Here is a 14,314-nt window from a genome sequence, read left to right as displayed (position 1 = left end):
TCAGTTCTTTGCCTTTTTTTCTCCCCTGTCCCCCAGTTCTTGAGATAAGTTGTCTTCCATTTCATCAAATTCCTGTATGTATTATTCCTCTGGCCTTAACCAGCCCTCTTCCACTACCTGCTCCACTTGAAAGTATATGTAGTAGATCATTAGCTTTTTCGTGGTAAGCTTTGCCATGGCAGGTATATTCTTGTGATTAACTACTCCCACCAGGAATCTTATTCTTCCATCCCTCCTGAAATCTTCCATGTCTACTTCAATGACCTATCCAAGTGTTGAGCCCACTTCACAAATACCTTGATAGTTTTTGAGTGTTTTAGGCACTCTCTTAGCTCTAACCCAAACTGTATCCAATTTACCAGCTGCAAGATTCTCATCTGACCATTGTTTGACATTCACCTTGATGTGAGCTCCTCTCAAAGTGACCCAATCATATATAGAGACTTCATTTATTCTTGCAGCTGATGGAAAATTGACCAGGAATCTGCCAGCTGAGACTTCCTTTGCTTGCCAAGTCCATTTCCATGGATATGTTCTTCCAAGACACATCACCAACAGTTCTTCATCTACTCGAAAGTCCACTTCTTTGACTTTAACTATTGCAATGGCCTTCCCTTTCTCTTCAGCTCCAGCTCCTTCTTTAGCATGTTCAGCAACAAAACAACACAATCCAGGCCCACAAAAACCTACCAAATTTGCAGTTGGTTTCTTTTGTTTGAGCCAGGCACATCTCATGGATTGGTATCCTTTGCCACAGTTGACACACTCAATTTCCTCATTGCAGTCTTTGGAGATATGCCCTTTCTTCCCACACTTGTTGCAAAGGAGAGTGTCATCTACAGCAGCCTTCTTCCCTGCCAATTCAGTTTCTCAACTTGATCCTAGCTGCACTTGCTGTGTTGTCCCAGATGAGGCAACAGTGTTGTGGCTGATACTGTTGTTCTTTCATCGGCAACCTTATTTTGTCCAGTTGAGACTCCCCCCGAGTTAGCAGGCAGTGCCCTCTGCACATAGGTCCTATTGTGCCCTTGAAAATTGTCTTTGTCTCCAGCTCTCCCTCCTTGATGTTGGTTGTTGCCAAATTGTCCAGCTCCTTGTCCATACGAAACCCTGCCTTGATTGTTGAACTGTCCTTGACCTCTACCAAATCTCTGGGAATTTTGGAACTGATTGCCCCCAAACTACCCAGAACGAGAGAAGGTGGGCGCTGGAAAGAGTTACCTCTGTATCCGCCAAACTGTTGTTGTCTGCTTGGTCCTCCTTCTTCTCTGCCATAGTTTCCTCCTCCTCCTCCCATATTCTCATATCTTTCTCCCATCTTCCTCGAGGTTTCCGCCGCCGTTTGAGCCAGAGGAACCCTAGTTCCACTCTCCCACCAACTCCACAGCAAGCTGTCTAAATGCTCTTGTGAAAAGGTCTCTTCAGACGAAGTTGCCCCTGCTTTTGCTTTATACCAGCACATGGACTGCTCTGGGTAAGATTCTAATGGGCTGAACTTGGGCTGTCCTAAACCATTGACGGGCCTACGAGATGGCAATGTCTTTATGGAAATTTTAGTTCCAATAAAGCAGTCTATGTCATCCCCTGGCTTTCTAAAAGGCCTTTCACAAGCTTTGATGACGGAATCCCCTGCCGGTGGTCTTGATAACACAGGAACAAGGTCTATCATTCCTAAAGCCTTCCTTGCCTCTAGAAATGGATTTAAATTTTGCCTAACAGCTTTTCCTCTACAAATTTTGAACCAATCTGGATCTAAATTTTCTGGAGGATTTCCTTTAACATGTTCTGCCGGACCATGTTGCAAAGAAGAAATACTTCTATGTTCTGGTCCAGCCAAACCTGTCTGTTTTCCTAGACTAGCTCCTTTGTAAGCATTTTCCACTACCCCTTTCTGTCTACTGATGCTTTCCTTAACCTTCATCTCTCTCTTATCCATTGCAATGGCAAGATAATCACCAAAGCATATGGGGATGGTTTCATGAAGGTCATCATCAGAGTCAGCATCAGCATAAACATCTTCTCCATCAGAGAGATCACTAAGAACATGGAAACGATTGCTAGACTTTTTGCTACAGATACCTTTCACAGAACTTCCTGACACCCTTCCTTGAAGTCCTTCGAACTGAACCTTCTTCTTCCCTCCCAACAAGCGCCTGGTGATGCGCTTGAACCTTGCCATTATTGAGAAGCAGTCTGATCCTCCTTCTTCATTGGTGGCAACTTCCTTTCTGGATCGAAAGTGCTGTTGATGAACATTGTGTCTTCCTTTGGAGGCTGAGACCACCCTGTTGGAGTTGGCGGTATGACTGGATTTGGCCCCAGCAGCTCCGAGACTCTGCGGTTTGGTGGCACTGTTAGCGCCATGATCCCCACCGGCGTCTGCCTCATAAGCTCCAGACCTTCCGCGACTTCTCTCATCATCTTCTCGCTCTCTGTCCTTCTGTGGAAAACTCTGTAGGATCCCTCTACCTCCTCCATCTTCGATGCTGTCCTCCCTCCGTGTGTCGCCCCCAAATATAGCATCGGTAGGAGCACCAGACGACAAAGGAGATGCCAAACAGGGGAATACCTCCAGATTCTGCACAGGCTTTTCAGGCCATGAATCGACCTCTCGAGCCCATCCATGGAGAATCTCTGTGATTCCTCCTGCAGATGGACCAGAATTGCTCAGCGGCGACCAGATGCGCCAACCCTGTTGATTCACGGCATTTTTTCCAGTTCCTCCAATCCTTGTCTCGCCATCTCTCTCATCGGGTCGTCTGCCGGCCTGAGATCCAGCATCCCCTGAGCCGCCACGATCTGCTCTTCGATCCCCTGCCCAGATAGCTGCGGGTGCCACCCCTTGGCCATCTGATCGACTGCCCCGGGCGAGGCGAGGCAGATCTGGAGCATGATCAGCTTCCTCTTGTGCTTCATCTGCCTCTGTTCCTCGGCCGCCTTCTCTTCCGCTTCCTTCCGAGCACGCGCCTCTGCGGCCCTCCTCTCCTCCTTGAAGGATACCATCCCCAAGGACCACTTCCGCGTCGCCATCTCCGCTAAGATCAGGGCCTCCCGCCGGCGAGATCTGTGGGTGGTTGGTGGCGGAGGTGGGGAAATTTTGAATCGCCTTGGGGGAGAGGGGGAGGGACATGACTGTACCTGCTCACACTAACAGGTTGTATGCTGCAGGTTGACATGTGTAATTAGCAATAATACAAGCAGTGATACAAACATAGCAACGGTACTAGCTTATCTTTAAATTGTAGTAGTACTACCTTAAGCACATGATTAGCACTGTTTTGATTTACTAGATATCTTATCAGCAATAGAACGTTCTGATTTGTATTTTGCTGACATATGATTGTTCAACAGGTCATGTTAAATCAGCCCAGTAATAATCTCACTTGGACATGCCAGCAAGCTCCGACCACACTCGATCTACCCAGAAATCAAATTTTATATTTAAGCAATCAAGTAGCACCGTGCCACCGTTCCTTGAACAGTTACAGAAACTCACTTTCTACACTACTTTCCCTACTGACGGAACATAAATTAGCTTTAGACACGCAAGCAGGTTGGTCGATCCAACATCACATCGGTCTAATGGTCCGCTCACATGATGATCGACCGCAATACAGTAATGAAACCAAGCAAAAACTACGGCAAGAAAACTACCTGCCACCAAGGCTGCATTGGCGCCGGCTCCGTGCAGGCCGACCGCGTGGGACGTGGATGTGGTGGCGCCAGGGGTTCGTGGGAGGTGGAGAAGGCGGCACCATCTATGACGTGCAGGCGACGGCGGCGTCATCCAACCTATCAACCCTTGGAAGAGGTGGCGACACCTTCTGTTTTTCTACGGCTATTCGATATTTTTACTACTATTAATGACTTCTAATGGGCTGGCTAGGCTTAATCTGCGATGCAGAACCTGAGCCGTTGGATGGACTCCTACTTACCTCTCTCATAAGGCTAGTATAAGGTACTGTAAAACAAGCCGATTTTCGTATGAAAACAACTCAAGCAGGTCGCCGCAAGAGGACAAGATGGGTGGCAAGCTTATCACTTGGGATGGAAAGAACATTAACATTGCGGGCCGCGGAACGCTCATCAAGTCTGTGCTCACCTCTAAACTATCTTCCACCTCACACCACTTAACATCCCGCCGGGGTGCTTCACAAGCATGAAAAGATTGAGAGAGCTTTTCTTTGAGCCAGCACAAAGGAGGTCACCGGGGGAAAATGCAAGATCAATTGGGAGGCGGTTGCTAGACCAACTTGTTTGGGTGGCCTTGGCATTCTCCGGCTCGAAAAGTTTGCACGTGCTCTTCGGCTCCGTTGGCCTTGGTATGAGTGGAAAGAGCCCCATAGGCGTTGGGTCGGATTAGGGAACCCTTGTGATGAAGTAGAGGTGGAAGACGAGATTGTGTGGAACCTCACTAGTAACGGGATTTACTCCACCACCTCCGCATACAAGGCTCCATTCTTTGGTGCTACTAACACTCTCATGAACAAGTTGGTTTGGAGGGTTTGGGCACCTCCCAAAATGAAGTTCTTTGCGTGGTTGGCCATCCACAGTAGACTTTGGACCGCAGATCGTCTAGACAAGAGGGGATGGACAAATTGTGGCCTTTGCCCACTATGCAAGCAAACACAAGAAACGGCGGCACATCTCTTCTCAAATTGCCGTTTTACAAATAGACTATGGGAAATGGTGAAGGATTGACTTGAAATCGCTTCCATTTCAATAACCGAGTGGATGGATGATATTGCTCTTCAAGCATGGTGGGAGAATATGTCGACTACAAACGTCCCAAACCGGAAGGCCTTGGCATCTTTAACCATCCTTGTGAGTTGAACAATTTCCACAACAAATCCGCCCCTCCTTTGGTCCTCCTCAACATCATAAAGACAAATGTCAAGATTTGGGTGTGCGCCGGGGTAAGTGCTTGAGTTATGTAATAACGGGAGAGTAGTTCCCATGTACGCTCGTTCTTTCTTTTTTCTGTTGTCTTGTCAAGACTCTTCTCCTAAGTTAATGAAATTAGGCAAATCTTTTGCCTCCCGTTCAAAAAAAAAAAGAAAGAAAAAAACATACTCTTGTTACGTTTCACTTGAAAATATCAGTATGATCTGCTTTAATGCCAAGGTATATTTAGCATGTTCCATTTTCATTTGATTCTCTTTTAGGTACCATAATAATGCAGTTCATTGCTTAATATTTTTAGAAATAATTTCTAATGGGAGCCTATTTTCCATTTTTTCCTTCTGATTTTTAAAACTTATTATTAAGGATGTCGTATTTGTTGGTAAGTACCATAGTTGACCTTACTTTAGTTTTAAGTTTCAAATTTGACACTGTAACCTATCTGGGACTAAACCCTGACGTGCTAATGGAGTAATTTTCTCATTTATATTTTTTTATGAATTGTTGGAACTAAACCAACAGAGGTGCCATGAATAACAAGAAAATCCCTAGTATGATGTACTTATCTTGGTAATCATCCAAGATATCACTCTGTTCCCTTGAAATTTCTGAATCCCTGCGTTCCAGCATAGCGGTGACCATCAGACCTCACGGAAAAGTTCTGGGCATTGTTAAGGGTTTTGTTCTGACGGGGGGTAGTTTTTGTCAGCAAAATATGCTGCATTTTCTCTGGCAACAGAACCTACAAATGCACCACGGGTAATACTCCTGAAAGTGGTCGAAATTGTTGCTTATCATTTGTTCTCCTTTCTCTGTTTATGTCGTACGCCCTCTGCATATCAGCGGCAGAAATCGAGATATATGTTTTCAGTATTATGAATTTATGATAGTCTGAATTAGACAATGACTGATGACCCAGGACCCAAATTCAGAGAAATAGAACCCACACATACTGACAAACAGTGGTAATGATCTCGCTAGTCGCGGCGGATCTTGAAGGAGTCGAGCACGTCCTCCCTGCTGGCGTCGGCGGCGTCATAGGCTTCCATGAACTCGCTGAACAGAAACTCCCTGTACTTCGGTGGGTTTTCCGCCTCATCCACTAGCTCCGGTGCCGGCCTGATGAGGCACCCGTCCGTGGGGTGCACATGCGAGGCCACCGACATCCTCGCTGCGACAGAGTTGGTGACGGCACGGTGCTCGACGCTGGCGAGCACCCCATTGGTGACGATCTCCATCTGGTGGCCGAAGTTGACGACGAAGGCGCCCTGGACGGGGCGGACGAGAAGCCACCTCCCGTCGTGCCTGGCCTGGAGGCCCGCGACGTCGGCCTGGGAGAGCAAGGTGAGGAGGTGGCGGTCGCAGTGCGCGAGCAGGCCCATGGTGACGCTCGGGTCCGGGCATGGCGGGTAGTAGTTGACGCTCATGTGGGTGTCGCCGCCGCTGAGGTCACCCGCGAAGAAGCCCGCGTCGAGGCCGAGGCCCTCGGCGACGAGCTCGAGGAGCGTCTGCGCCAGCACATGCACCGCCTCGCAGTACTCGATGAGGCGGGGCGCGAAGCTCGCCGGCTTGGACGGCCAGCAGCGCACGTTGTCGTCGGAGGCCGGGTAGCAGCGGAACTTGACGTAGTCGCGCCAGTAGCGGGTCTCGCCGCGGTCGTAGGAGGTGCTGGTGGCGAGCCGGAATCGCTTGCTCATGTCGTAGGAGCAGTAGGGAAGCTTCTCCTTCGCCGGCAGCGCGAAGAACCCCGCGGCCGCGTCCCGGAACGCCTGGACGGCGTCCTCCTCCACGCCGTGGTTCACCACCTGGAAGAAGCCGAACTCCTTGCCTGCGGCGATGATTTCGGCGGCAACCTGGCTGCGCCGGTCGTCGGAGAGGGCACCATGGTGGAGGTCGATGATAGGGAGCGTGATGTCATCGGGGGTGAGATCATTGTCGAGCTGCAGGGCGGCGCGTTTCTCCGGCGGGAAGACGTACCTGTCTGGGACGGTGGTGTGTGCCGGGGCGTTGCACAGCAGCTCCATGTCCGACGAGCAATGGAGCTCTGCTCCTTCAATTGACCGTTGAAGTGGAGGAGGAGCAAGGGGGCTAGCTAGAATATATAGTTGTTGGTACATAGTACTATGGCTAGAAGACATCGGGGGTATATGCTGGAGGTGTAGAGCTGCAGCTTCCTGTGATGCCGATCTGGTCTGGTAGGCTGGCAATGCTATCGCTCTTACTAATGCTCCCACTGGAGCTGGACTGTGATTGGAGTTGCTGCTAGGTGATGGATGCTATAATTGGAGCTAAGGCCTTTCACAATATATTGTATCTTAGCACGTTATGTTTGGTAGTGATATGTACCTTTGTATGAATAAGAAAAGAGAGAGTAGAGACAGAGTCACTCCCTTCCAATGAATAAGGATTATACAAACTTTCAAAGTCAAGCCAAGTAAATTTTGACCAGACATTTAGAATACAAACTATTAACGAATACAATATTATATAAATATCATATGAAAATATATTTCATGATGTATCTAACGGTATCGATTTTGTTGTGTACATTTTAATTTGTTCTGAAAACTTGATTAAAACTTACATAATTTGACTTTTCAAAAACATATAAACCTTATTCATCGGAGCGGAGGTATTGGCAAATTTGGTGCTGGTATGCCTTATTATTGTTGTCTAGTCTAACATCCAAATTTTAATGTTGTAATTCGAATTTTAATTGTCTCTTTGATGCTTATTTATGTTAATTTTCTGTAGTTGGACGACCAAGAGACTGGTGGTGATAGTACTGATGGGGAGGACACTGCTGAAGAAAACATGGAGGAGTGAGGAGTTGATAAAGCCTACGCGGTGCTTTACTGTTGAAGCATGCACGTTTTCTATATTTTTCATGAGGATTGTGAGTCTTAGTGTCTACTCAAAAATATTTTGTGAACTTCCGTGCTTCTCGAAGTGTTAAACTACGTGTGTTACTTTATGTTGAATTGCCGCTTGTCGAAGTTAAGTGATATATCTTGTCTTATTGTTTATTTCTGTATGTGTCTCTTTCGGTCTACGAATCAAGATATTATGCCGTATTGTATTGTGGCAAATATCCACTTTCGTAACGTATCCGCTGCGTATTCGTTTCGTATTCATTTCCGATGATTTCCGTTTCTATATTCGTTTCCGGGGATTCCGATTCCATTTTCGTTTCCGACATGATAGAGGGAAACAAAAACGATAAAGTATGTTTCCGTCCATTTCCGTTTCATTTTCAACCCTAATGCCAACTCCTAAACACGTACTTGTACTTTGTTTGTAACTTTTTTTCTACTTTACGTTACGTTGAGAAATACAACAATATACAATACTTTACTGGGAAAAACAAACCGGTGAGAAAAAAAATAACACTTGCAGAGGTGACCTTCACAAAATGCTCGAGTGCTACCCTTCGTCTCATGGTTACATGTCTTTTCTCCAGTTAGATAGTGGCAGAGCAAGCAAGGTGCAAGGGTGTGGGCCTCGAGTCTTGGCTAACAAAGCCCATGGCATAGGGGTGGATTAAGTCAAAAGTTATTGCGCGTGGAGCGGGTCCCATCCTAGGATTTGACCCAACCTATATGTTAGATAAAAAAGAAAAAAAAGTTCCACCCAACTTAGACCCAAAAAATTCGGTTAGAACCGCCACTGTATGGGAGAATTCATCACACTCGCTTGTTTGTCTATTTGGTATACCTTTGAGGATATGATGGTGCCTTTTTTTTAGATAAAGGGAATACATTAATATCAGAAGATACCAATTACACCTAGCCTCTGCAACAACGCAACACCCTAATAGCAGTACGGATGCACACAGCCAAAAAAAGAGAAAAGAAAACTAAGAAACAAAAGTCCCGCTACAGTATCCCAGACCTAGCAACAACAATACATCCACCACCAGGACAACACCTTAAATAGAAACTCTTCAAAAGCGACACCTCCAAGAAAGGAACAGTGCACCAGCGCTGTCGTTGCCCGATCAAAAGATCTTAGGTTTTCACCCCGAAGATAGACCCCGCTCTCAAAACAATGCCTCCAACAAGGTCATTGCCATGCACAACCAGTTAAGGCCAGACCTTGGATTTTCACCCTGAACGATAGGACTCTGAACTTCGCATGTGCTGCCGCCCCCACTATCATACCACTGCTGCAAAGCCTGGACACCAAGCAAGCCCCTCAACATCGCGAAGACTTGAACCTCCCTTAGCTAGTCCCCCAATCCGGCTTTCAAGATATTCTCTGCTTCTGACTTCATCATGGACCAAGTCACTTGATGTTGAGCTTCGCGCCGCTCCCTCGAGAACCAAACGGTGGGAATAAAAGCATGGGTGTGCGCGATCGAATACCACTCGATCCAGCGAACTCCAAACAAAAGATGCACTGTTCCATTCGCCGGTGGAGCCTTCCGGAACTCATCACTCCGGCTAGATGAAGAAGATCAGCATCCAGAAGGTCTTCGTCTTGGCGCGTGAGAAACCCTAGGACCACCGCCTTTACACAGGTCGAGCCCCCACGCAAATGGCCATCCTCGCCACCCGTCACACCAAAGATCCGGCAAGACGAACGACCCTGGGATGCGGGAGCTAGCAGGCTACACCACAGTCCCCGACAGCCGCGAAACCGCAGTCCACCCTGGGCCAGATTAGGCCTAGCCGCACCGCCACCGGCTGCAACCGTGGACGCCGTCGGCAGCAACCACCGAGGACCGCCGCTGCCGTAGTGCCGTCTCCGTAACCCTCCACCAACCGGTCCACCACCCTACGCCCCTCCGCGCCGCCACTGGACGGCGGGCCTAGGTGGGGACCTAGACCCGCGGCGAAGCCATCGCCATCCAGCGAGTAGCCGCCGCCGCCAGGCCGGGGATGCCGCATCAACCTGTGCCAACGCCGAAGTCGCTGATGCCGCCCCAACCGCACCAAAGAAACGCCGCCGCTCCTCTACCTAGCACCTTCGGTGCCAGGGGCTGCCGCCACCGCGACAGCGGCGGGAGGGAGGCTGCTCGAGGGAGGGGGTGCGGTGGTCCCTTATAAAGCCTATCTGTTACATTATATTTATGTGAAGCTGATGATATATTGTTCCCTTATAAAGCCATATATATCTTGTCTTTCTAGAGCTCTTTGGGACTAATGACCTAAAACAGAAAATAGGGCTTTACAACACACATATAGGCCAGGCTGGGCCGATCCTATTACTGGCCTAGCCTTCCTGGATCTCTACAACCCATTACTGTACGCCCACAAACTTGTTATCTCAAGACGGGCCGATTTTACTAGCCTGGGACCAGGCTCCCAATCAATCCACGCGTACGTTAGTTTGCTCGCCTGAGCCAGAGATCACCTGCTGACCGCCCGTCCTCCTCCTCTCCCTCGTCTAGAGCTCCAGGACGACGACTGAAAATTCGTGCACAACAACAGTACAAAAATAAAAATCTGGACAGGTCAACCGGACGCAGAGTTACAGGTCAAAACTTTGAAGGTTCAGTGGTCAGCTAGCTTACAATCGGAATCCGTGGTGATCCACTGAGCATGGTGCTGCTGCTGCATCATAATCCTGCCGGCCATCGTCGTCGCCGGAGAGTGCGAGGTCCGGGACGGCGAAGGGAAGAAGGTGGCGTCCCGGCTGCCGAAGCTGTTCCTGCTGCTGGACACCGACGACGCCGCGGAGCTCATGCTGTCGCCCTCCGCTCGCTGTCCCCGCTGATGATCCCTGCTCCTGAAGCTCACCGCCCTCTGGTACATTGGCAGAGCATGAATATAACATTCAGTAAGACGGTAGCAAATCAGGAATTCAGGATTAGTTTCAGACAACACCTAGTCAGCTGATTGATTACCTTCCATTTCCTGGCGGTAGCCGCCACGGTGGACTGAGGTGCCGCCGCCAGCGACGACGACTGCGTGACGGCTCGCCTGAGCAGCTCCCTCATCCTGGCCACGACCGCCTTCCTCCGATCAGCGATGGCTCCCATAGTGGCCCCCTTCATCGTCGCCGTTGTCTCCAGCACCGTGTCCGACTCCGATCCCTCGTCGATGATGGGCAGGACCCTGCACGCAGACTGCTCCACGCCGCCGGTGCGTCCCATGCCGATTTGCCAATCGATTGGTCAGAACTCAGAAGAGCAATGCGAGCAAAATTTATGCCGCGATATCGAGTATGAACTGCAGAGCCAAGAGTTAACAAGCGTCAGATTCTACAGCTAGCAGGCTGGCCTATAATATTTTACACCCACTCCACATGCATATATAGCACCATGCATGTTCCGGTCTGCATCAGCCAGGAATCCTAAGTTGGTGTACGTATCTTCCCAAGCATGATGCACCCACTGTCACTGGCATACATAAACGCTGGAGAAAACGCATCCTGGTGACCAGGAACCGAACACATCGGCACCTCGCCATACATACGGCCGGTACATCTTTCGTAGATCTGGTCTTGTCTGGTTGCTCTGGTGAATGAAATCAAGAGGATCGAGCAAGTTTGTAAATGGATTCGGCCGATCGATTCATTTGGAGCTGCTAGGTCACTGTCTCAGAAGATTAAGGACAGAGGTAGCTAGTAGCCTCGTTCGCATGTAACCCGTGAGGATCTATGCTATGCCTTAGTTGGCCATGGCATATATGGATGCGGACTGGGCAATTGATGTGTTCTTTTTTCGGCTTCAAGCCCAAAGTTTGTTAGGACTATATATATCTAGCGTATCTCATAAGTTTGTCCGAAACATTATGTATTCATCTTTCAAGTTGGTTGACTCTATCGTGGCCGTGCTTCCAATAAACTTTGATTGCATTGTTTTTATTGTAGAAAATTGGATAAAAATAGAAAATTTTCAAATAGGCTCTAAATAGTGAAAAGCGTCCGCACCAAGTGGGATTATGATAATCCAACAAAATGCAAAATACTCCCTTCGTTCCAAAATTCTTGTTGTGGTATTTCTTCAGATTTGAACTACAATCACAACAAGAATTATGGAATACAACCTTAAAACGAATGTGTCCTCTTCCTCTCCACTTGACGTCCTCTAATACATCTACTTTTTCGACACCATTTCTTCTTGTCTCCATCCGGCGTGTCTACCTTTCGATGTGGTTGCGTCTGGGCTGCACAACAATCGATCATAAGCTCGAGAGTCGTTGTCCCATGAAGATTAGTGAACATACATTCTTTCTCTTGATTCTTGAGTCACTTGCCAAACCGGGATGGTTAAAATTTTCACTTAAGAAAAAATGCTAGTTATAACTTATAAGGCTAGAGGCACCCCAAACTTTATGAGTTCATCCAGTGATATCATATTCACATTTTTTAATTAGGAGACACTCATAAGTAATTCTCAAGAAGGGCATTGCGGGGTGACAATTCTTCTACTCTTGGAATAGTGAACCGATAGATGGGCGCTCCAGGACCTACTAATTGCAGTGAGAGCATATGTTGACCGCTTAGAACATAACCATGTTGTTGATGGGCAGAGATTTCAATATGATTAGATTCAATTCGAAGAAAAAAAAAGATGGTTTTCATAAAACTTACTGCCTAAATACCAGACGACGATCCACCATTTGTAGTTATGAGATCTTCATAGGTTAGGAGGTAGATACACGTGGACTAATGAACAAAGGAACCCCACATTGGAGGTTCTAGACAAGGTGCTTGTGTCAAACTCATGGTAGGTGATTATCCTGCTAACGCTTGGGGTTGGACCATATGCATTGGTGGTGACCTTGGGGTATGCCATCAATTTTAAGTAATGCCTTTTCGTATGGAACCTGGGAAGTTTCTCCATGGGGATTTCAAGCAGTTGGTTAGGAATAAGTTGCCTTGACAATCTATACAAAATATTAAATTACATGCATCTTACAAGAGCCTTCACAGTGAGGCAAGGAGGACATATTTCAAGCTTTTGGAGATGTTGCTTCAGTTAGACGAAAGGGACGATGAGAGTGTGTTCTCGAGTAGTGGAGGCATAGATAACAGACTGAGTAGCAACCTAAAATATATGTTGTGGAAGAATTATACCAGCAACACAAATCAGATGAAGAGTGGGTGTCTAAAGGAGACAACCACATTCCTTATTTTCATAGTGTTCCACATGTTCGCAGAAGGAAGACCACCATTGTGGAGTTGGAGGATGAACATCTTGAGAGACACATCACATAATATTTTTCTGACAAGTCATTATAGAATATTACAAAATAATTTTTGTGTTGGAAACAAAGCCCATCTTAATTCCCATACCAAGCATGGGAACAACTGTGCAGAGTTGATTAACCTATTTCACTCGAGGAGATTAATGTGAGTGTTAAGTCGACGAAGTTTGAAACTGCCTTAGGACTATATGACTTCGAGTGAAGTTCAACAATTATTTTTAGGTGAAGTGAAAGGGCTAGTCAACAAGATGTTGTATTATATGAGTGCAGGGAGGCTTAAGGTGGGAAGGCTTAACTACAGGGTGATTACACTTATCACTAAAATCAATGATACAAATGTCATTAAGCAGTACCTTTGCAAAATACTAGCTATTAAGCACCACCATGTCCGCAAACAATGTTCATTCTTGGGCAGCATACTTTCGAGGGTGTGGTGGTACCCCACGAGGTACCCCATGAGCATAAGGTTTTAAGATCCAAGGTTGACTTTGAGGAAGCATACAATATGGTGCGGTGTGGGATTTCTTGAGGGAGGTGCTAAAAAGGAAGAATTTCCTCCCTCAATGAACTGGGTGGCGTTGAGAGGTAAGTGTGGCAGAGTGCACATGAACAGAAATGGTAAATGGTGAGTACTTTAGGACTCACATGTTGACGTGTATAAGTAGATTGCCTACCCCTTTCCACCAGTTCGGACTTTTGATTCAAGTGGCTAGTGCATGAACCTTAACATGGTATCAGAGCCCAGGTCTCGAGTTCAAATCCTGGCTTTCACAATTTATTCTAAATTCCCCCGCAGCCTCTTGCCGTGTGGCGTGTGGTCCCGGCGCTGCCTCTTTGCCTCTCTACACGTGTTGACTTGTCTTCCCGTCACACGTTAGAGAGGGTGTTGACGTGTATAAGTAGATTGCCTACCCCTTTCCATCAGTTCGGACTTTTGGTTCAAGTGGCTAGTGCATGAAGCTTAACATCACAAAGGTCAATCTCTTAAGAAGTATCCCATGTAACTACATAGGTAATAAAATCATGTTATATTACGTTGTTTATGCCAAGCTGATCATTTAGAAATAATGCCTTGTCATCCTAGAGCTCTTTGAGCTCCAAATTTCAAATGCTACACACATACTCCAGAATCCAGGACCGGCCGATACTGACCCATCATTTCGAATAGCTGAGTTTCATTTGTGTCAGCCCAGGAACTTGTTTGATCAAGATGGCCCGACTTTGCTAGGTGGCCGGCCTCCAAGGAATTCACGCGC

General features: G+C 47.4%; 2 protein-coding genes across 2 annotated transcripts; both read right to left on the bottom strand.

The window, feature by feature from the left end:
• Nucleotides 1-5,879: 5,879 nt before the first annotated feature.
• On the bottom strand, nt 5,880-6,926 carry LOC124691491 (2'-deoxymugineic-acid 2'-dioxygenase-like). The gene has a single exon (XM_047224770.1). It carries the CDS (start codon nt 6,924-6,926, stop codon nt 5,880-5,882), a length of 1,047 nt encoding a protein of 348 aa, XP_047080726.1.
• A 3,364-nt stretch (nt 6,927-10,290) lies between these two features.
• On the bottom strand, nt 10,291-10,999 carry LOC124689414. The gene is made up of 3 exons (XM_047222950.1): nt 10,751-10,999; nt 10,418-10,649; nt 10,291-10,310 (listed from the first exon to the last, which is right to left on the bottom strand). The coding sequence occupies exons 1-3, from the start codon at nt 10,997-10,999 to the stop codon at nt 10,291-10,293; spliced, it is 501 nt and encodes a 166-aa protein (XP_047078906.1).
• Between the last annotated feature and the right edge of the window lie 3,315 nt (nt 11,000-14,314).

This window comes from Lolium rigidum, chromosome 2 (assembly GCF_022539505.1).
Source record: "Lolium rigidum isolate FL_2022 chromosome 2, APGP_CSIRO_Lrig_0.1, whole genome shotgun sequence".
Taxonomy (NCBI): domain Eukaryota; kingdom Viridiplantae; phylum Streptophyta; class Magnoliopsida; order Poales; family Poaceae; genus Lolium; species Lolium rigidum.
The sequence above is the reverse complement of the archived record's forward strand: the minus strand, read 5'-3'. Positions and strand labels throughout refer to the sequence as shown.

Bases quoted from the DNA above. Each gene is read 5' to 3' on its own strand.
- LOC124689414 (XM_047222950.1), bottom strand. From the start codon at position 10,999: ATGGGACGCACCGGCGGCGTGGAGCAGTCTGCGTGCAGGGTCCTGCCC. The intron at 10,650-10,750 runs GTAATCAATCAG...CCAATGTACCAG, and splicing joins CTACCGCCAGGAAATGGAAG to AGGGCGGTGAGCTTCAGGAG. The intron at 10,311-10,417 runs GTAAGCTAGCTG...ACGAATTTTCAG, and splicing joins GATCACCACGGATTCCGATT to TCGTCGTCCTGGAGCTCTAG.
- LOC124691491 (XM_047224770.1), bottom strand. From the start codon at position 6,926: ATGGAGCTGCTGTGCAACGCCCCGGCACACACCACCGTCCCAGACAGG.